Genomic DNA, 22,222 nt, shown 5'->3' with positions numbered 1-22,222 from the left:
ATTTTCTCCTCCGCGATTTTGTGGTGGAACCGATTTTGCAATCTTTTTTGCTATGGTTTATTAAAAGAATAATGCAGTGGTTAAATGAACCCATCTTTCCCCATTGACTTTGCTTGTCAGAAGCTGGCTGGGAAGGTCACAAATAGCAATGATGTGATTACAATGTAAATCACATAAATGTAATGCCAGGCACCCACATTTTGACCTGGGACCACAGGATGTTGGGACAGTTGTAAGTGGGAGGGCCGCTTGTAAGTCACTTTTCTCAGCATCATCATAACAACTTTGAAGGGTTATTAAACAAATATATGTATGTGGAGGACTATTATACATTTTTTAATTGTGGGCTGGGACAGAGTTTAAGAACACAAAAATGTAGGACTATCTTCTGAAATAAAACTCAGCAGCCAAAACCAGTCATCTATCCTACTATTGTTGATCTATGGGTATTCTCGCCGCTACTTACCACGTTGACCTGGAGGATGATGGAACTATAATCCACCACATACAGTTGCAAGAAAAAGTATGTGAACCCCTTGGGATTACATGGAGTTTTGCATGAATTGGTCATAAAATGTGCTCTGAACTTCATCTAAGTCACAACAATAGACAAACACAGTCTGCTGAAAATACTACTACACAAACATTAGATGTTGCCATGGTTTAATTGCACATAACATGTAAACATTCACAGTGAAGGGAGGAAAAAGTATGTGAACCCCTAGCCTAATGATGTCTCCAAAAGCAAATTGGAGCCAGGAGTGAGCCAACCTTGACTCCAATCAGTGTGATGATATTGGATGTGTTGCTGACAGCTGTTCTGCCCTTTAAAAACACACACCTGTTGTGGGTTTACTGGTTTCAAGAAGCACTGTCTGATGTGAACCATGCCTCGCAGAAAAGAGCTCTCAGAAGACCTACGATCAAGAATTGTTGACTTGCATGAAGCTGGAAAGGGTTACAAAAGTATCTCCAAAAGCCTTGATGTTCATGTGTCCATGGTAAGATAGACTGTCTACAAATGGAGAAAGTTTAGCACTCTTGCTACTCTCCTTAGGTGTGGTTGTCCTGTAAAAATGACTGCAAGAGCACAGTGCAAAATGCTTCATGAGGTAAAGAAGAATCCTAGAGTGTCAGCTAAAGACCTATAGAAATCTCTGGCACATGCTAACATTTTTGTTGACACATCTACAATAAGGAAAACATTAAACAAGAATGGAGTACATGGGAGGACACCACGGAGGAAGCCATTGCTGTTCCAAAAAAAATATTGCAGCACGTTTGAAGTTTGCAGAAGAGCACCTGGATGTTCCACAGCACTACTGGCAAAATATACTGTGGACAGATGAAACCAAAATTGAGTTGCTTGGGAAAAACACACAATACTATGTGTGGAGAAAAAAAGGCACAGCACACCAACATCAAAACCTCATCCCCACTGTAAAACATGGCGGAGGGAGCATCATGGTTTGGGGCTGCTTTGCTGCCTCAGGGCCTGATCAGATTGTTGTCATTGATGAGAAAATGAATTCCAGAGTTTATCAAGACATTTTGCAGGAAAACGTACAACTACCTGTCTGCCAACTGAAGCTCCACAGGGTATGGGTGATGCAACAGGACAATGACCCAAAGCATACAAGTAAGTCAACACAAAAATGGCTTCAACAGCACAGAATACACCCTCTGGAGTGGCCCAGTCAGAGTCCTGACCTCAACCCGATTGAAATGCTGTGGCATGACCTTAAGAGAGCGATTCACACCAGACATCCCAAGAATATTGCTACACTGAAACAGTTTTGTGAAGAGGAGTGATCCACAATTACTCCAGATTGTTATGCAGGTCTGATCCGCAACTACAAGAAACGTTTGGTTGAGATTATTGCTGCCAAAGAAGGGTCAACCAGTTATTAAGACCAACGGTTCACATACTTTTTCCTCCCTCCACTGTGAATGTTTACATGTTATGTGCAATTAAACCATGGCAACATCTAATGTTTGTGTAGTATTATTTTCAGCAGACTGTGTTTTTCTATTGTTGTGACTTAGATGAAGTTCAGAGCACATTTTATGACCAATTCATGCAAAACTCCACATAATCCCAAGGGGTTCACATACTTTTTCTTGCAACTGTATATTGGGCATTAAACTAGTGTTTATAACACTTTAGTCCAGTGGTGGGATTCATTTACCTTCCATACTGGTTCGCAAATGTTAGTGCACGGGCACACACATTTGCGCCATGTCTGTGCATGCACATCGTCTTCTGCACATGTGCAGTGCTCCTGCATTATGTTGGGGTGGGTGGGCAGAGCCTCCCGCAGTCGCTGCTACTGGTTCGCCCAAATTTGAGAGAACCGCCTGAATACCACCTCTGCCTTAGTCTAAATTAATATCTAAGTAGATTACTTTCAGGTTCTTTCCTCCATTCCATTCATTCTTTTGGATAAGTGTACAGAGTGAAAAGCAGAATCCAAAAGGGATTGTGTGGCTTCTCTTTAGCACTGCAGCAGAAGGAAATGCAGGGTTCCTTTCAGCCCCAACACTGAGCATTTGCCAACCAGTAGGTATCTTTGCATCATCCCCTGGTTGATTCCGTGGTGATAAAGAGATGCTAATCACAGCAATTCTTTAGAATTAAGGAAGTGATGCCAGTTTTGCACTCAAGAAGAATAATGCCGCTGGGTAGAAATCTACTGTGGCCTAACACTAATTTTGTTCTGAAATACACCACAGGGTACATTGGGGAGAAATCTGGCTCTTACCTGTTTTCAAACAGTCACCTACTGTTAATATAAATGGGGACTATGTATTTCACAAACACTGACTGAAAACAGAGCTGGATGGCAAGAAGCTATTCAGAATGTTGCAGTTCAGCAGTCCCAAAATTAAGCGCAAAAACAGCTTGAAACATTCAAGGCAAGCAAAGTTCCCTTATTGCTCTTTTTGATCTTATAAAGTATGGCAGACACATTTTTTCCTACCTTGGATTAAACAGTATCCTGCTGAGGCCACTATTCTGATAGCTTTTCTTTAAAAAATAAAACAATTTTGTCTCATCTAAAATTTCCTCTATGTCATGCTGTTAATAAAAACAGACATTAAACATGGAAAAGTCTCACCAGTGCAGGAAAGATTGTGTCGCCATAGAGAGCTCAGACCCACATTCAGTTAACATTAATAATATGTAATTTATAAATAATGAACAGATGTTCTTAGTATGTTGAAAACATGTGTAAGCATGTAACAGAAACTCATTGTTCTATCAGTAGAAGATTTAACAGTTCAAAACCTTTATTGTCATTGTATATCATGTATACAATGAAATTTCTCCAGCTTGCTAGAGTGCCTGAGGAAAAGTCATCTAAATATCTTCTTAGATTCTGTAGCTATTTATTTAAAATATTTTATCCCATTTTTCTACTTAAAGGACCATTCACAGTGGTGCTTTAAACACATAGAGCTTTAACTTCCTTTTATGTATTTACTCCATTCACAGTCACATTTCCTCCAGGGAGCTCAAGGCAATGCACCATCATCTTTGAAATAGGCTAAGATAAGATAAAGTGTCACCCTTCTGATTTAATGGCTAAAGGCAGATTTGCAGCTGAATTTCCCCAGCCGTAGTCCAGTTTCTCTTAAACACTTGAAAAGGTTTGTCTTTTATTAGCATCTTACATCCATGTGACATTTTAAAACTCTTCAGAAATAAGTTACTACTTTTACTACTCTTTTCATTAATTGGCAACTGTGGTAACAAAGAAACAACTGACTTATACATGAAAGCAAAAATAGCAAGCTGATGGTTGAAGATGGGAGTGGTGGTAGCTAAGCTAAGGGCATGAATTAGGAGTAGAGCTCCATGTACTTTTGTGCTATTGTCAGTGGTAGGAAGCATGGATGTATTCCTGAAGTCACCAGGAGCTGATCTTGATCAACAGTGATTGTCCATTTAGAATAGAATAGAATAGAATAGAATAGAATAGCATTGCATTGCATTGCATTGCATTGCATTGCATTGCATTGCATTGCATTGCATTGCATTGCATTCTTTATTGGCCAAGTGTGATTAGACACACAAGGAATTTGTCTTTGGTGCATATGTTGTCAGTGTACATAAAATAAAAGATACATTTTTCAAGAATCATAAGGTACAACACTTAATGAGAGTCATAGGGTACAAATAAGCAATCAAATCATATTAGGAAACAATATCAATATAAATCGTAAGGATACAAGCAACAAAGTTACAGTCATACAGCCATAAATGGGAGGAGATAGGTGATAGGAATGATGAGAAGACTAATAGTAATAGTAATGTAGAGTTAGTAAATAGTTTGACAGTGTTGAGGGAATTATTTGTTTAGCAGTGATGGCATTCAGGAAAAAAAAGTTCTTGTGTCTAGTTGTTTTGGTGTGCAGTGCTCTATAGCGCTGTTTTGAGGGTAGGAGTTGAAACAATGTATGTCCAGGATGTGAGGGATCTGTAAATATTTTTACATTTACAGTAGGAAGCAGAGATCTCCGTGTAAAATAAAAAAAAAGATGCCCAGGAAATGCTTTGGGCAAAAGAGGAATGATAAAAACAGAATGGCTGTAGTGTAAAGTAGTTTTCCCACTATTATCATCCTATAGATTTATTGGACTACAATCCTCCTCCCCACTTTCAGTGGCCAGACACAGGTGGGAGGGTCACCCAATTGGAGTGTTGCAAAGCTATATTTATTTATTAGATTTTTAATCTAACAAAAGTAACTCATTTCCTGGATCCTTACTTAGAATTCCTCTGGGGTAGCCAGTCTGTCGGGTAAGTGTAGCTCAATGCCCCTGAAGGGCACCATACTTGTAGGTTGGGGTGGGGAAGGGAGGTTGATAGACTGCTGCAGTCACTCCTAATTACTAGCCCAGTTGTCTTTCTTTAGCAACACTGCTTGCATTGGCCTGAAGGTCCTTTAAAATTATCCCTTGCTCAGCCTTTAAAGACTGTTTAACTTAGTTTTACTCTCCCCCCCCTTCTTTCTTTTGCCCCTCTTTGCTTTTCCAGACTTTCTAGTTCAACTTCCCTACTGGGATTGTTTTAATGGTTAACAATGGATTGCTCCCAGTAATGCTACTTTGATTTCCTTGAAGGCAGCTTGAGATGAAAAAAAGATGGATGGAGTGCTTGAGAAACAAAAGAAGAGCTGGTCTGTTGGTGGGCCAGTGTCGAATTGGGTCCCGGGGCTATGAGAAGATTACTTGTAAATATTCCCTTCTGCTAACACGGTGTCTGAAGTTTTCACCTGCACAATAGGTGCCAAATTAACCTATAGTGAAAGGAAAGAATGGATTTTAGAATTGTTATAGTTAGTTGAAAAGTCGTGCCCGACCCATCGCAACCCCATGGACAATGTTCCTCCAGGCCTTCCTATTTTCTATCATCCTCTGGAGTCCATTACACTCACTGCTTCAGTGACTCCATCCGGCCACTTCATTCTCTGTTGTCCCTTTTTCTTTTGCCCTCAATTGTTCCCAGCATTAGACTCTTCTCCAGTGAGTCCTTCCTTCTCATTAGGTGGCCAAAGTATTTAAGTTTCATCTTCAGGATCTGGCCTTCTAAAGAGCAGTCAGGGTTGATCTCCTCTAAGACTGACTGGTTTGATGCCTTGCAATTCAAGGGACAATCGCAGGAGTCTTCTCCACCATCATAGTTCAAAGGCCTCAATTCTTTTGGGGCTCCACCTTTCCTATGGTCCAACTTTCACAACCATACATTGCAACTGGGAAAACCATTTTAGAGTACTTTAATGTCATAAAAATACCACCACCACCCCACCCCAGCGTACAATTTTTCTCCTGGATTTCTAAGTACAGGGTATATTCACATTAATGGAAGAGGCTATAGACGTCTGAGTATTCTCAGAAACCCATTTCCAGGTTGTCGCAGCGCGGACGGCTGGAGTGATCTGACTTTGTTCCTTGATGCCAGAGGCAGAGGCAAGGCGACAGTCCCCTCCCCCGGGCTGGTTGTTTTACGAACTGACAACGCTTTAGGACGGAGCGACCTCGTTCCCTCCCTCCGGGCCAAAGAACCGAGCCGCTTTCTCGCCAGCCTCTGGTCGGCGTTGCCCTGCTCCGGCTCGGCTTGACAGGCGTGCGCCGCAGCCTGTGCGCAAGCGGGGCTGCCAAGTGCGGAGGGGCGGGGAGGGCCGCGGCTCCCCTTCCTTCCTCCATTCATTCGACTCTCTTCAGCGGGACGGAGGCACGGGGCGGGGGGGCTCTTGCCTGCGAGCGCCTCGCGGCCGACACTCGACCTCCCCTCTCGCTGTTAGGGGGCCTTCCGAGGGCGCCCGGCTCTCCGTCCGCGCTCCGGCCTTTGGCGAGGACCTCGGGGGAGGCGAGGGCGGTATTTCCAAGCGCACGGCCGACGGCTGAGGGAGGCAATGTCCGATCCGGCGGTCAACGCGCACCTGGAAGGGATCATCTCCGACTTCGAGGGTAGGTAGATCGCGAAGCAGGGAGGGCGAAGGAAAGAGGAGGAAGCGGAATCGACCCCAGATTCCCCCTCCTGCGGCTACTCAGGCGCCGTTTTCCGCTCGTTTCCGCGCCTGTTTCCAGATCCAAGACAACAACACCCCTCGCTCGCGGTAGCTACGAGCCAGCGGAAAACACCCGGAGCAGAGGCCGATGTTATTCTTGGGATGGTGGGTCGGATCGCGGAGCCGGTCCCCCGGTGGGTTGCGATCAGTCTAGATTGAATTGCGGCAGGAAGGGGGAACTCTGGTAAAATAGACGTAGACGCGGGTTGGTGAGGCATAAAGGCATTGCGAGTTGCCTGTTTCTGTTTTGTCCAGGTAAATGTTCCCATTTTAAAGTGGAATTTTAATTTAAAGATGTATAAATTGTGAGATACATCCCCCCCTCTTTGGAAGAAAGCTTTGGCTTCCCTTCACACAGACAAGACCTGGGGCTGGCTTCCACTTTCCTAGTGTTGCAGCTGGGGGGGGGGGGGAGCCATTTGTTAAATCAGGAAAAGTCCTGTTTTCTAACTTCATCCATTCCAACAACAGCCCTTGCCTGTTATATGGAGATCCATTCCAACTACAGCCCTTACCTGCTATACATCTTGTCCAGAGATGCTTGTGTCCACTGTCTCACCTGGTAAACATTGGTTTGGCTTTGAAAGAGTGTGTGCTGCGCATGAACTTCTTGAGGTGTGACCCTAGCCTCTGTTTCAGGGTGTGTGTGAGGACAGGGACCCCCCCCCATCCCCTATGTCCAAGCTGTAGCTAAGGCAGTGCCTTGTAATTTGTTGTGGTGCAGACCAAAATGAGGCTGGAAGGTCCCTTCCCTCTCCCTCCCTGTTTGTTTTGCTTGGCGCTAGTTGCATGCCCACCCATTCTGAAAATTCAAGGCTCAAGATTGTGTGCGTGTGTGAGCGTGTGTGTGTACTTTTCCCTGTTCTGTCCAGTGGCTTCTGATTTTCCAAGGCAGAGAATCAGGAAGTCCTTTAGAGAGTTTGTGTCTGTCTGTCTTTCCTTCGGAGATACAGTTGTTAGATTGTTATTGGAACGTAAAATCTGGTTATGTTCTGGCTTCAATCCAGTATTCTGCTGCGCATTGTGACTAGTGGAGCCCTGCAAACGTTTCCTTTCTCTTTTTGATACTCAAAGGTTTTGTTTTTGTTTTTTTAAAAAAAACATAACTTAAATATATTCCAGTACCAGAAATGGCCTCTTTTGTTTACTGCCTGCAGGGAGCCATGTCAGGTCTGCCTAGTACTCTTTTGCACTGTTGCTTTCACACTTTTGTGGTAACTTGAGAATCAAAACTACAGAAGGAAGGGGAGGGGGAAATGCATCTCCTCCTCCCCCTTTGATTGTAAAAAGCTGATTATACAAATTTTAGGGCCCCTGCTGTTCCTGCAACGGATATGGTATGCCGAATCTTGAAAACCTCAGCTTTGAAAGAGAGGGTTTAAAACATAGAACTGAAGGGGGGGGGGGAAATGCATTGATGCTACCATTTCAGATGCTGCAACTTTGGGTGCAGCCCTTCTTCACATGATGGTCCAGCATTCTAAATCTTGACCATTTCCTGCTGAAGTAGCAGATAATGAGGGTGGCTTTTCCAATGAGAACTCAGAAAAACTGCTATTAGTCAAAGCAGATCCTTTTGCTTACTCGCTTATGCAAACCAGGAATGGGCAATTGTGATCTTCCAGGCTGAACTTTAAGTGCCAGCATCTCTCTGTACTAATCTTGGTATCTGAAATCATTCGAGTTTGGCCTTCGGTAAGCATAGGTTCCTTATCCATATGGTAAATAATGAATATAACATCTTTTATTCCCTTGGCCCTTCTGCATAATAATGATGTTTTATGCAATATATAACAATATCAATAATGCAGCATATGAAATAAAAAGAGAAAAGATACTAATTAAAAGCAGTGTGTAAGCCAAGAATTAACAGGAATTGAAAGTGCCTTTAGTCAATAAAAATATTTGTAGCCAGTACCAAAAAAGTGCAACAGAGGTGCTAGATTATTGTCTCTAAGGAGGCACTGCTAAAAAAGTAAGTCATTCTCTCTTGTAGCTAAAGGCAGCTGGCCCTATTTATTATTTTAGTTGGACTACAAAGCAAATATGAAGTCAATGAAGTTATTTAGAATCGGGGTCTTGAGGCCGTTAAAGACTGGATGAGAGCAAACAAGCTGATACTCAACCCAGACAAGACCGAGTGGCTGTTGAGTTTTCCTCCCAAAAATTTGACCAACATACCATCACTCAGGCTGGGGGGACAAAACTTACACCCCTCAGAAAGGGCCCGCAACTTGGGAGTCCTCCTGGACCCACAGCTGACTTTTGACCACCATCTTTCAGCTGTGACCAGGGGGGCATTTGCCCAGGTTCACCTGGTGCGCCAGTTGCGGCCCTACCTGAATCGGGAGGCCCTCACAACAGTCACTCGAGCCCTTGTGATCTCCAGGCTGGAATACTGCAATGTGCTCTACATGGGGCTGCCCTTGAAGAGCATCCGGAGACTTCAGCTAGTCCAGAATGCGGCCGCGCGAGTGATCGTGGGCGCACCACGGTTCGCCCACATAACACCGATCCTCCGTGAGCTGCACTGGCTACCTGTTGATCTCCGGGTGCACTTCAAGGTCCTACTTACCACCTATAAAGCGCTCCATGGTAGTGGATCTGGCTATTTGAGAGACCGCCTTCTGCCAATTACCTCCCTGTGTCCCATCAGATCGCACAGGGTAGGCCTCCTCCGAATCCCATCCGCCAGTCAGTGCCAACTGGCGACTACTCGGAGGAGAGCCTTCTCTGTTGCGGCTCCGACACTATGGAACAATTTCCCCGTGGAGATTCGTACCCTCACCACCGTCCAGGCCTTCCGCACAGCCCTCAAGAACTGGCTAGCCCGTTAGGCCTGGGGATAAGTTTACTTTCGCCCCTCCCGAATGCCGAGTGAATGTTGAGTTTTACTGTTTAATTTACCTTTGTTCACATCTTTTTTTGTATTGTCCTACACTCCCTTTCCCCTTTGATTGTAAGCCGCCCTGAGTCCCCTCAGGGAAAAGGGCGGCCTATAAATGTGCAATAAATACAAAAAAAAATTTAGAATCAAGGGGAATATGAGCATGGTTGCAATGTAAGTAAATCTGATCAGATTGGTCCAATTTCCATGTATAGTAAATTATAGCATATAAGGAATTGGAAATGTATTTTAACCCATGGAAATATTTTTTTGGGAGGTGCACACCAAATGAGGTTCAGAGAAACTACCTACTGTGAGCAATTTTCCTTAGATACTACTTTTATTGCCTTGATTTTTTGCTACTTCCTTTCATTGTTGTTTTTTTTTTGCAACCCTGCCTTATTGTGAGGTTTAAAAATGGCCTCTATCGGGAAGTTATTTTAAAGCCTTGCTGAAGTTCGTTGAAGTGACTTTTTTAAGAATGGGAATCACTTTGTGAGAAGGCCTTTTTGTTGGCAGCATTAACTTGCCTTTGAAAACAGTGCTATATGGCAATGAGATTTTAAGATAGCTTCCACTGATGTCAGTTGTTGCCTAGCCTTGATAAAAGTACTTGGAGATGGTTTTTATTTTGTTTTTGAGGATTGGCCAACTGAGGGTGGCAGTCTTATTCCTTTCCAGAAATTGTCTTTCCTTGTTAAAAAAAAAAGACCTTCTCCCTGTCTGCTATGAGTACTTAAAACCACATACACTGATGTAGATGGAAAGGCAGGAAAAACTCACATTCAAAAAGCTGCGGATCGGTAATAAGAAGTTTTCTCTTTTCTAGGCCTATAAACGAAATCAGGGTGGTTCCAAGGACAAAGTCTAAGAATGGGCAGATCTGGGGAACAAGATAGCAAGCTGTAAGATGACTTGGCCAACTTGGGCATCATTCAGTTGTGCACTTCAGTGTTGGAATTCTGAACCTTGACTGGGATTTAAAATCGTCTCCCAGAATTCACAGCAAACACAGTCACACCTAAGGGGCACCAAGATTGGGGAGTCTCTATGGGATGGTTTGGACTTAAAGCCACGTATCTCACAGGTCATCAATGAAACATGCAAGAAATCTCCAAAACTGAACATAATCAGGTCCAAATTTGGACATTCTTTTATGGTATGTTTTTAACCATGGCATATTAAAGTTATTTATACCTAAAGATCATACATATGGTGTTCACATAGCAACATAACTAATTTAGGGAGCATGCAATCCATGTTTCTGCAAAGTATTTTCAGATTTATTTACTCAAACTAGTACTCTGTCAGGAGTTGGGAGCACTAGGGTGGAGAACAGTTTTGGTGAAATATATTTGCTTATTGGTTAATATTATCTATTTCCCACATGAATCTGGTATATAATGTTAATCAACTATTTCATCTCAAAATGGAAAAGACTACTCTTTCAGAAACTGAAATACAATAATCTCTCTAGTTTTGGAGAATATCAGGACTTTTGTGAAAGAAGGAGAGATACAGATGAGTTCAAATGACTCAAGGTGGTATCATGGCTATATAGTTGAAACCTTTCATATTTGCAACACATCTAGGAATGGGGTTTCCTCACATTAGCACTATATTGACTTTTAATTCTCTCAGAAACACCATTTTCTGAGACAACCAATAGGGAAAGTGAAATGGAATAGACATTCCTGATTGGAGATATTTTTTTGAAAATCATCAATCTGAAAAATTAGACCAACTTAATATTTAATCTCCAACTATAGTTCTACAATTTAGAAGAGCCTTATTCTATGGCTGCTTTAAAGCTCACCTCACAATCAACATAGAGATGAAGTTTAAGAAAATGTCACATGCAATTAAACTTTGCTCTTGAACTATGGGAGACCACAGTTCTTGTATATTGTCAGTTTTGCTGGAATATCTTCTATTGCCTCATAATCTTTAATAACAAAATTCTCAAAAGCCTCAGATTTTTTATTATTTATTTTCCAACAGAAATCCATACCTTTCCACAAATGTTAACAAAGTTTTGTTTATTGCCTACATAATTTACTTTGTAATGATCAATGACCATAATAAATAACATCTGTCTATCTGCAGGGATCCCCAATCCCTGGGCCTTTTTGCAACTGAGCATTTTGAGCAATTGACAAGCGTATGCATATACGTGCGCAGCTCAACTTGCACATATAATGGGCTGGTGCACATGCGCATGCATGCACACACCACTTGTCAAGCTGCATGTGCATGCACATGTGTGCCGGCCCACATTTGCATGAGTCAAACTTTGTCTGCTACTCATACAGCCCGGTTCCCATCCTCCCACCAGCTGATCCCCCAAACCACAAATGTTGGAGACCGCTGATCTACTGCATGTTTATTAAATCTACAACTGATTGGAACTAAGCTCTAAACTGAGGTTTACAAACCAAACATCACCTTTAGTCAAATCAAACAAAATACAATGGGTGAATCAGCACTACTGAAAGGCTGAGAATTAGGAAAGACAAAGAAATCCAACTCTGTCCTGAGTAGATAAATGGCCTGTTGCTTTAGCATTTTCTCTCTCTCTCTTAGATAACTTGCAGAAACATGTGATGATTACTAATTCATTCCTATTCTGTGAAGTTACAAAGAAGTTCAGTGAAGGGCATTGGCGGGACTCTCAATCTCTGTGCTACAACTAATATTTTAAATTGCAAAATTGTAAAGTTGGGCCTCATTCAGGAAGTCAGGCGATAGGTCATAGGCTATGATCCTCCCCCCCCCTTTAATTTTACTATTGCAAAACTTGTTTGGATGGGGGAATAGTCAAAATGTAAAGGTTTCCCTGTCCAGTCCTGCCCTATTCTAAGGTACAGTGCTCATCTTAGCCAAGGGGGCCTGCATTGTCTGAAGACATTTTCCGTAATCATGTGGTTGGCATGGCTATAGACGAAAGGCACATGGAACACAATTCCCTTCCCACCTATTAAGTGATGGGAAGTGGTACCTATTAATCTACTCGCTTTTGAACTGCTAGTGGGCAGGGGCTGGGGCAGTAACAGGGTCTCACTTCATTGAGAGGATTGTATTTGGAAGATTTTGACTTTGAATTTCCTTATGTACAAATTGATAGGCTTCTCTCTGCCTGTAAAAACAGAAAATAAAATCCTAGCAGTGACAAGCTCCATCATGAAGTGGGATGATCAAAAGTGCAAAGGGGTTGAATGGTTTATACAGCATTGATTGGAAGCTCTCAGAATGCCTTTTTTGTGCTTGGAAGCAAAACAAAAGGTGTACTGGGTCACAGACTTTGGCCCACCCCCTACTATGTTTTCTGCTGCAACTGTGGTATGCTCTATTCTCGGAAGAGTAGAACATTTTTTTTTTAATTTCATCTACACAATGGGAGATTATTGAAGTATGGAAACAGCTGCATCTTCATTGAAGCATGGCTTCTGGCCACCACTGGAGCTCTCTTACTCAGAAGTTCAGTGGGCAGGTGTGAGTAGGATTTGACCTTTGTCTTGGGAGCCCAAGAGATCCACCATTCCTTTTGTTACATTGAACTGAAGGATGGGAGCAGAAGCGAGGGAAGCTGGAAAAATTGAGATGGTTGGCCACCGCCTCACATCCTTTTGGCAACTCAGCAGAGTTCAGGGCGTATTATTTTCCATTTAGATACAATCAGAACTGTATTATATTATTATTTTCTTAACCTAGAAGTGCACGATTTTATCCATCACTGACTACTCACTTAAGTTATATTCTCATTCAGGACTCCTTAGCCAACTTTCGTGTTGTGTTTATACTGTTGCTCAATATAGGAATAGACTGAATGCCAAACTTGAATTAGTGGATAACGTGCATGGGTTATTATCTTCATCTGTTTTTATAATCTTAATGTCTAGCCCAGAAGTAAATTGTATAGATGTTTACACGCTGTGACTCCCAGCATCCCTAGCCAGTGTGTATACTGTAATGGTAAGGGATGCTGTAAATTGTTTTTGGAAGAGTCGTAGATTTTTTCCATGCAAATTAGAATAGCTCATAGGATGTCTCTGTCACTCTTCTTTCCCAGCATTTATCACTACTATACATCCATCCATCCATCCATCCTTCCTTCCTTCCTTCCTTCCTTCCTCCCTCCCTCCCTCCCTCCCTCCCTCCCTCCCTCCCCCCCTGCTTGTATGATATATGGACACACATGCATGCGCGCGCGCACACACACACACACACACACACCATGTCAGTGCATTGGTAACCTTAGCTATGGTACATTTCTTTAATGTGTTAATCTGCAAGTAATTATTCCATAGATGTATGTATGTATTGGAGACTGATTTCAAAAAAGTAAGAATAAATTAAGGTTAAAGTGTAAGACTCCAGTCTTGCCAGCTCAGCTATACATGTAAAACTAAGTACTTTGACTGGCCATAAAAATATGTCGCTGTTTCTTAACATGCAATATAAAGATATCTTCAAAACAGCTTGACAGGAATTTAAGGAACAACAACACACATTACTGGAGAAAATTAATCTTGTTTCCACAATTTCCTGCAGTGGCGTTTGGCTGCTATGCTGTATTTGAAGTACAAGGATATTTTTCTCAGTTTTTTCAGAAGTAGCCATCCTAATCCTATCAGCCTTTGGAAATGAAACAGTGTATTAACTGAATAAGTAAGTAAATAAATAAAACTAGTTAATAGGGGATTAAACTGGAATTAAAAACCCTTTCTCTTGTGCTCTCAGTCTATTGATCTCTGAAGTATGTGCTTATTGCTTAGAACTTGACCCAAGCTGAGAACTGAGTTGTTTGCTGCATATTAAGACTGCCACACTTTAGCTAATCAATTGCCCTTGTGTGATGATTTCTTGTAATTGAATAGCTGTTGCCTATTAAGATTGGGTTGCATATTATTCTCAAACCAGGGTCTTTAGTGCTGGACTCTCATTCCAAACCATTAAACCTGATGAAAATACTAGTTGTAGCAGTAGTCTAGCACATTTGTAGATTCCTGAATCGAGGAAAGCTAATTTGTACACTCCTTTCCCATCTTGGGAATCTCTCTTTTCCTCCAACTTTCTGCAGTCATAGGACATGGTAAGGCTTTGAAGACATTTCCTTTCACATTAGCTCAGCTTTTCCCTGTGCTGGTATTCACAAGCTCTGGAGTGTTAGGTTGGCTGGATACAACAGCAAAGAAATCAAAGCTCTTGATCTGAAAGCCAGAATTTTCTGTTCTAGTCATGCCCTGGGGAAAACCCGAAATTCAATCACTGCAACTGGCTTAGCAAGGAGAGATATTGTATATTGTTAAGTGTTTGGGACATGCATAGAGATTCCAGGAACTTTGTTCATGTTCCATAAAAAGTAACAGATGCTCATTTCAATCCTTCATTGCTGAAGGATTCTTATTTTTTTGAAAAAATATGTCGGACTTCTCCATCTTCACCTTCCTCACTTCCCCGACTAGCAGCATAGCAACTTCATAAGCCACCCAGAATCATTGATTGAAATGGGCGGCTATAAAATAAATAAACAAACAAACTTTCACTTACAAGAATGAACATTTCTTTGTCCTCTTTCTCCCTGAAGTCATAGGCTGTGGCTTTTCTGGACCAAAATTCATGATTGCCTGTTAATTGACTCTTCATTATAAATACAGAAAAATCATATTAGTCCCAGTTGTGTGCTTGGGAATGACAGGCTGAAATCCAGTGTGCATTTATCCCCCCGCCCCAAAAAAGTGTTCTAAATACTAAATGTCAAAGTAACCAATTTGTAATGTTTGAAGTGCATGAATATTTTGATTTTCTTCCATGATGGTATTTGAGGTAGGGTAAGCAAGATCTAAATGTAGGTTAACATGTACATATTAATAACAAAGTTGGCAAAGATGCCTAGGGAAAATTGGGTTGCTTCATATTTTTATCAAGGATGTGAATGAGTTTCCTTATTCCTTTTAATATATACTGCAGCATCCTGTTGATGAGGGAGAACCAGTTTATGCAGAGTTATCAACCCTGGCACAAATCTTGTTGACACACATAGATATATAATCTTATAATAATTTTGTATTAGAACACTGAACCGATATAGATAGAAATATTATATATAGTAAATATAATGCCATATTATTTATTAAGAATTGCCATCTGGAGGGATTATTCAATCCAAGGTTTATGCCACAGTCACTACTTTGATACAAGGTTAAAAGATGTGCAGTGAGCGTTTCTGATAGCCAGCATCTACTTTGAGAGTGTCTGAGAAATTGCTGGTCCTATAAAGCATAGCTCAGCTGGATTTGTAACAATGCACCTTTTCTGATGATGTCCCAGAAAGCAGACAACTTGAATAACAGTTAATGTAATTAGGTGAGTAGAATCCAAATTAAATGTGGCCACTTCAGCATCATAGTTTCTGTGCAGATGAAGATCAGAAATGTAGAAAGAGAGAAAAACACCAGTATAATAAAGCAAAGATAGTTGGTCTTGATTTGTTTCCTGGATTCTTAGTCATTTGGGACAAATGTCCGTGACTCTAATGATTCTAACTCTGTGGAAACTTTTTGCCTTCTGGTTCCATTTTTATTAAGCACCAAACAGGAAATATAGGAGACAACCACATCTTAAAAATAAGTTGCACCATGGCATGGGAAAGTTCTGTGACAACATGACGTGGGGGTTTATTTGGATAGTGTGTCTTGCACTGGCACCATTTCTTTTCTTTGCAAAGCAGGAGAGTAAGGAACTGCTGCAGCTTCCTCTTGGAATACAAATATTTGTCAAGTTTTGGTTGCACTAATGAGTTCATACAAACCTATTACAATATGTTAAGATTTGTTCCTCCTTAGGTACACTAGAATTTCTGATTAACCTTGCAGTTCTGATTGTATTCTGGTATATTTCTCCTAGGCAAAGTTTATAATTAAAAGATTTATCAGGTATACTCTTGTTCAGCACTGATTAATTCTTGGCCTGTGGCACAGGGGCATATTGCTCATGAAAGATGATATCTAATACTAGGTGTCTTTTCTTTCTTCTCTGTTATTCTCAAGTAAATAAGTCATGTATATGAACTGCTAAATTTTTGGATTAGTGCTGGATGGTAGTACATGACTGTGAGGTAATACTCATGGTAGTACATAAGTATTCACCAAATATAGGGTCAAATACAAACTGACCCTGTCTACAACTTTATTGATGAATCGTACTATGGGAAAATATACACACATAAATTTATCTTTGAGTTCTTCAGATTAGGAATTCTAGAAATTTTCTTTTAGAACTTAAAGATAATTGTTATTATGAGCTTATAATTTGTTCTTCTCTTGGATTTAGTGGATGTGTGAGCAGTTCAAGAACAATGTTACACCACAGGTGTAACATTATGAACCCAGCCATTAGCTGGTTAATTTTATAGCTCCCAGGCAGTAAATAAACTATGGACCCCTCCAGTGTTCACACACAGCTGGTGGACAATTAGGTTACATGAAACCCCATAGATTCCATCCTGTGAGGGGCACAAATGATGACCCATAATGATGCAAGTGTATTATTTCAATATTTTTTGTGTAAATGCCATTATACATGTGTTTGGCATCATTCAACTGCACAATGGGGCCCAACCTTCTTGTGCCAATTCTGTTTTTGCAGTTCAGCCTGGGTCCACTTAGTGTTTCTCTTTGGATCAGCCAAATAGATTTAAGGAGGTAGAGCAGCCATAGTTTACTTGTCTGCCTTTGGGTTATCTTTATCTTAAACCCAATGAGGGAAAAGAATCTGGGATAGAAGAACTGCTGCTGACACATAAGAGTTCACAAACAGTAGCCTTCCCCAACCTGCAAACCATCCAGAAGTGGCCTTCAATTCCTACAATTCCACAGGAGTCAGTATCCAGACAGCTTTGGGAATGGAGGTCCATATTCCTGGAGGTCATTCAGGAAATTCAGGTAATGTAGGTAAGGAACATTTCCTGGCATTTTCCTCATCATAGCACATCTACCCCTCTCCACGAAGAGGGAAAAGGTAGGAGAGAAAACTGTCCAAGGGTGGCTGAGCTAAGTCTTATAGTAAAAACCTAACAAGGACTTGGGCCTTTGTGGGTATCTGTTAAAGTTGATCCCAAAACTTACCCTGACTTAGCATCTCCCAAATGGTAGGTGTAGTAATTGCACAGTGCTTGTGTACAGTTTCAACAAAAATTAAAGTCTTATAATAATAGTATCGGAGGAACCTAAGTGTCTACCAATGCAGATTTCTACACAGAACCTAGAAATGTCCAAAGGAAAACACCTTACTCCAGGCTAACCATACAGTATATATTACTATTTTCAGGAAATGTGTTGCATTTTAAAGCAAATCATCTGGAGTTTTACTGAAGACACAAAGATCTAATATTTCCTTGGAATTCTCTTCCCACTTATCTGCTATATGAAGAAAACAGCTGCTGATTCAGTGCTTCAGATTCTATATATCATCCATGTGCTAAACTTAGTAATTTCAATGCTGCAGGGAATGTATATTGTTTAAGTGGGCAGGAGGACCTGAATTTGCTTTAACACAAATGTTAAAGTAAATGAAAACTACCAAAAATTTTGAATCATTTCACTCCTACAGAGTCAGCATGCATTTATAGAATGGAAGAGACTTTCTTATCACTCTTGGAAAAGGAAATGACACATTCCCTGCATACTAATAAATTGATTTCAGCATTACAGCTTTTTAGCAGAAAGTGTTTTGAAAAAGCAGAATTCATTTTCTTCACTTTCCTGGTACCATCAGGCTTAGCTTCTTTAGATATATTCATTTGTGTTATTTTAGAGGTATGATGCAAATAGCTTTTCTGCAGAGAAAATTGGGAGAACCAGACGTCAGAAGGAAGTAATGTATACTGTGCAAAGTATACTCTTTGCAAAGCATCCCCATCCTCTTTTTCCTTTTTACTGCATATTAATTTCAAAAGCTAAAGATAATTAGAGACAGTTTTGGTTAAAGGTACCACACTAGAAATTGGGGAAACAGAGTTCTAACTCTACCTTAGGAATGAAGTCAGCTTGAAAACTTTAGGCCGTTTACACTTTCACAGTCCTAGGAAAGCAGCATGCACAAGCCATGTCCATAAATTTTGCCAACAAGATTGCAGTTGACTTGTTCTGTACTGTCAGTCATTAGGAGTCCAAACTGACTTGAAGGAATAAGGAAGTGAAATAGACACATTTAAAAGTTAGATGGAATGCCATAAGAATATCCCTGGGCTTCTTGATAATGAAACATTACATTCTTGAGTTATTTATTTCTCCTTTTCAATTTATATGACTGCCAGCTTAATCGATTCAATTCCATGTGGCTTTTACTCTCCTACTTAAGTCTGTCTTGGCTACAAAACCATAACTATTGAATAATTTAAAGTATAGGCAATTGTATAAGTTTTCACTTGGCTAAACATGCTGTCATATATTTTGTCAGCCTCTGGATGCAATAAGTTACATTTGTTATGTAGAATCTGTTATGCAGAATCTGTTATGCAGAAAACACAGGAGGGATAAAATGTTCACTATTTGCTCTAGAAGATTAGAGAAGCAAGATTAAGGAGATTATATATCCAAATGATCTAGCAAGGTGGCAAGACCATAAAATGATCATCAGGGTTTAACATTTCATATTGCATTACTATAGTTTTACGGTTATTTATTTCTGAAAAACACAAACTATGCATGTATATCACATTATAGTTAAGATAGCACTTTAGAAAGAATCTTGGGTATCGTGGTTTAAGATGTCTGTCTTCATTGCAGAATGGAAATTTTATTCCGGATTTGATCAACTGTAGTTGTCCCTTGCTTTTTGTTTATTCCACTTTATCTAGAGAGTAAGGGTTAATTTCACAAAGTCCTTCTTTCAGATTCAAAGTACACTCACTCCTTTTGATCTCAATAATCTGAATGTGATTGTTGCCAAGGCTGGAAGATTAGGATTGATTCTTCACACTGCCTGCGTTTGTGCATTGCATTTAGTCATCTTACAAACTTTTTGGTTTTATCTTAGATATTGTGTACACCTTATCATTTTGTTTTGTAACCCAAGTCACACCTAATGGGCGCCAAGACACACCGCTGTGTCTTATTTAACAAAGCATGGGTTAGCCAGTTGAAAATAATCATAGTTCTGCATGACGTAGGAACTAAATTTCCTGTACATCACTGTACTGATGATTTGTGAATATCATTCCTGCCTTCAAAGGTCTGTACTGTTAATCACACTTCATGTAATTGTTGTGAGAAGAACTTAGACTTCCCAACTTATAATGATTATCTGCACAGTTACTGCCTCTGACTGCATTATGTATCATTAAGTTGAAGCTGCCCTTAGTCACTACCATCAATGGCAAAAGGCTGATGTACTAATTTGGTCTGGTATGAGCAGCTGTTCACAGTTAATATGTAGGATATAAACTGCACGGACAAGAGTCTAGAGCCACTGTTGCAAGCAGTTCAGTATTTTGGATCTTGTTCAGAATATTCAGGCTATCAACACTTGCTCATTTGGGGCTTCAAAAATGGGTTTGAGGGAACAGTTGAACCAGTCTGTCTGTGCTGTCCCCTACGTACAGCCTACATTATGAGTAAGTAGGGAGGAGCCATTGCAGAAGTTTGTGCTCAATGTGAGTCTTCAAAATCCTTGTCCCATTGTTATGGGACATGACACTTCTTTCTCCAATTTGAGGAGGCATTTTGTTTGCCCACAGGGCAAACTAATGAAAAAAAGGACTACGGAAGACATGATAGCAGTGTTCCAATATCTCAGGGGTTGCCACAAAGAAGAGGGAGTCAAACTATTCTCCAAAGGACCTGAGGGTAGAACAAGAAGCAATGGGTGGAAACTAATCAAGGAGAGAAGCAACTTAGAACTGAGGAGAAATTTCCTGAGAGAACAATTAATCAGTGGAACAACTGTCCTCCAGAAGTTGTGAATGCACCAACACTGGAAGTTTTAAAAAATGATGTTGGATAACCATTTGTCTGAAGTGCTGTAGATCTTCCTGCCTAAGGAGGGGGTTGGACTAGAGGACCTCCAAGGTCAAGGTCCCTTCCAACTCTGTTATTCTATTCTGTTCTAAATTTTGTTGGGCTACAAATTTTCTCTCCCTGTTCTGCAGAATGCATCATTCTTAAAAACCACCCCTCCCCCTAAATAAGTACATTGCTGCAGAATAAATCCCTGAACCAATTTACCAAAGGAAGAGGAAGGGAAGTACCTTGGAAAAAAAGTTGATAATTACTTGGCTGGGCTGAATTTTTCTGGTCAGTGCAAATGAAGGGAGGAAAATAGTAGAAAAGTTGTACATCACTTTTATTGTACATCCTCTTTTATTGATAAAATATTTCCCTAGAGAACCAAATTCAGTATGTGTAGGAGAAGAGCTGAGAATGTGGGACGGGTTAGAATTGAAAGGAGATGCAACATTGTACATAGAATATTCATCTCTCAGATGCTGGATAGACGGGACTGGCAGCTGAGAAGTCAAAGGTGCATATTGTTGCCTTATCTACGTCAATCAGAGGCCTCTTTAGGGCTCTCTCAGATAGAAATGGATGCTTTGCACATAATATCACTTACTTCCCTTATGAATGCTGTTCAGCATGAGGGCCAGATGGTGTTCATTTAAAGTCTTTCAGGACCAATTCATGCTTTCCTCGGCTTTTCATTACAATTGAACCTGGAATTTTAGTCTTAAGTCATTGTGGTCATTAAGTGAAGAGTTCATATGATTGCCTTGATCAATGAGCACAATCCAAGCTCCCTCCTTTGTGGTCATGCCTCATGGGGTGTGGGAAGTCCTGGGCGGTCCATTGCCCAACAGAATACAGAAAGCTGCTTCAAGATGGGAGGCATTGAACTGGCTGAGCCACCAGTTCATGGACTCTCTCTCCACCCCATCACATCATATGATTTGAAGAACGACCTGTTCTGACCTAGGCTTTCCAAGAGCATGAAGCAAACTCCTGGTCCCGACAAAAAACCCTTTTATTAATTTCCTGTGAATTTTGCTCATTCACATCCAGCAAAGTCTTTCAAGGGAGGATTTACAGTCACAGACCTTATCTGGCTTGGGGAGCCAACAGGCTGATAACTGCAACACTTGGCAAGGAGTCTCGGAGAATCACGAACCAATTAAGCAAACTAATTGTCTCCTACAAATGCCACTCCCCTTTCATTCCTCTTTATTTCCTCTGAGAGGGCCATTCGTTGTCCACCTGTGGCCTTACTCCCAAGTCGACCCCTGTTCTTTAGCTGTTCACTTCGTCTGGCAACTCTGCGCATGCACACACTGGGAACATGCTCCACCTGTTCGTCTGTCTCATTGATGTCTGACTCTGAAGACAGTGGATAAATGTCAGATGGCCCTGCCCCCCCCCCTCTGTCTCTGACACAGAGCCCTCATCGAAACCTTCCCCAGACTCCAGGTCTGGCCCATGTTCCTTCCCAGCCTCCTCACTGTCCGAATCTGCAGCCAGCTCTGCTGGCCATTGGCAGGCCACAACAGGACCCTTCCAAATCATCATGAGAATAGTGGCACTCACTAGCCTTTTCTCCTTCAGAGAGGATAAAGCTGGCATTCTGAAAGGCTATGAGTTTCAGTGATTTGAAATGCTGAGGCCGAGAGCCTTTCCAAATGTTGGTTTTGCTAGCATTTTTACCAGATTTAAGGCCCATTCCCCCAATGTGCAGGAGGATTTCCTTTCCCTACACAAAAGGGAGGGGAAAT

General features: G+C 41.1%; 1 protein-coding gene across 4 annotated transcripts in view; it reads left to right on the top strand.

Annotated features, from left to right (window-relative positions):
* SEPTIN9 (septin 9) overlaps window positions 1–22,222 on the top strand; it is a 282,042-nt gene that overhangs the window by 124,237 nt on the left and 135,583 nt on the right. Inside the window, exon 1 of one of the 4 annotated variants that reach the window (XM_032209324.1) lies at window positions 6,112–6,474. The exons of 2 other annotated variants lie outside the window; for them this stretch is intronic. In XM_032209324.1, coding sequence (XP_032065215.1) covers window positions 6,420–6,474 — 55 coding nt within the window. In that variant the 5' untranslated portion in view covers window positions 6,112–6,419. Of the gene's footprint in view, window positions 1–6,111; window positions 6,475–6,601; window positions 6,710–22,222 lie in introns of those variants that run through there. One more of the 4 variants, XM_032209325.1, reaches the window with a different exon arrangement.

The sequence above is a fragment of the Thamnophis elegans genome, chromosome 2 (genome assembly GCF_009769535.1).
Source record: "Thamnophis elegans isolate rThaEle1 chromosome 2, rThaEle1.pri, whole genome shotgun sequence".
NCBI lineage: Eukaryota > Metazoa > Chordata > Lepidosauria > Squamata > Colubridae > Thamnophis > Thamnophis elegans.
This window is presented reverse-complemented; position numbering and strand designations above follow the sequence as displayed.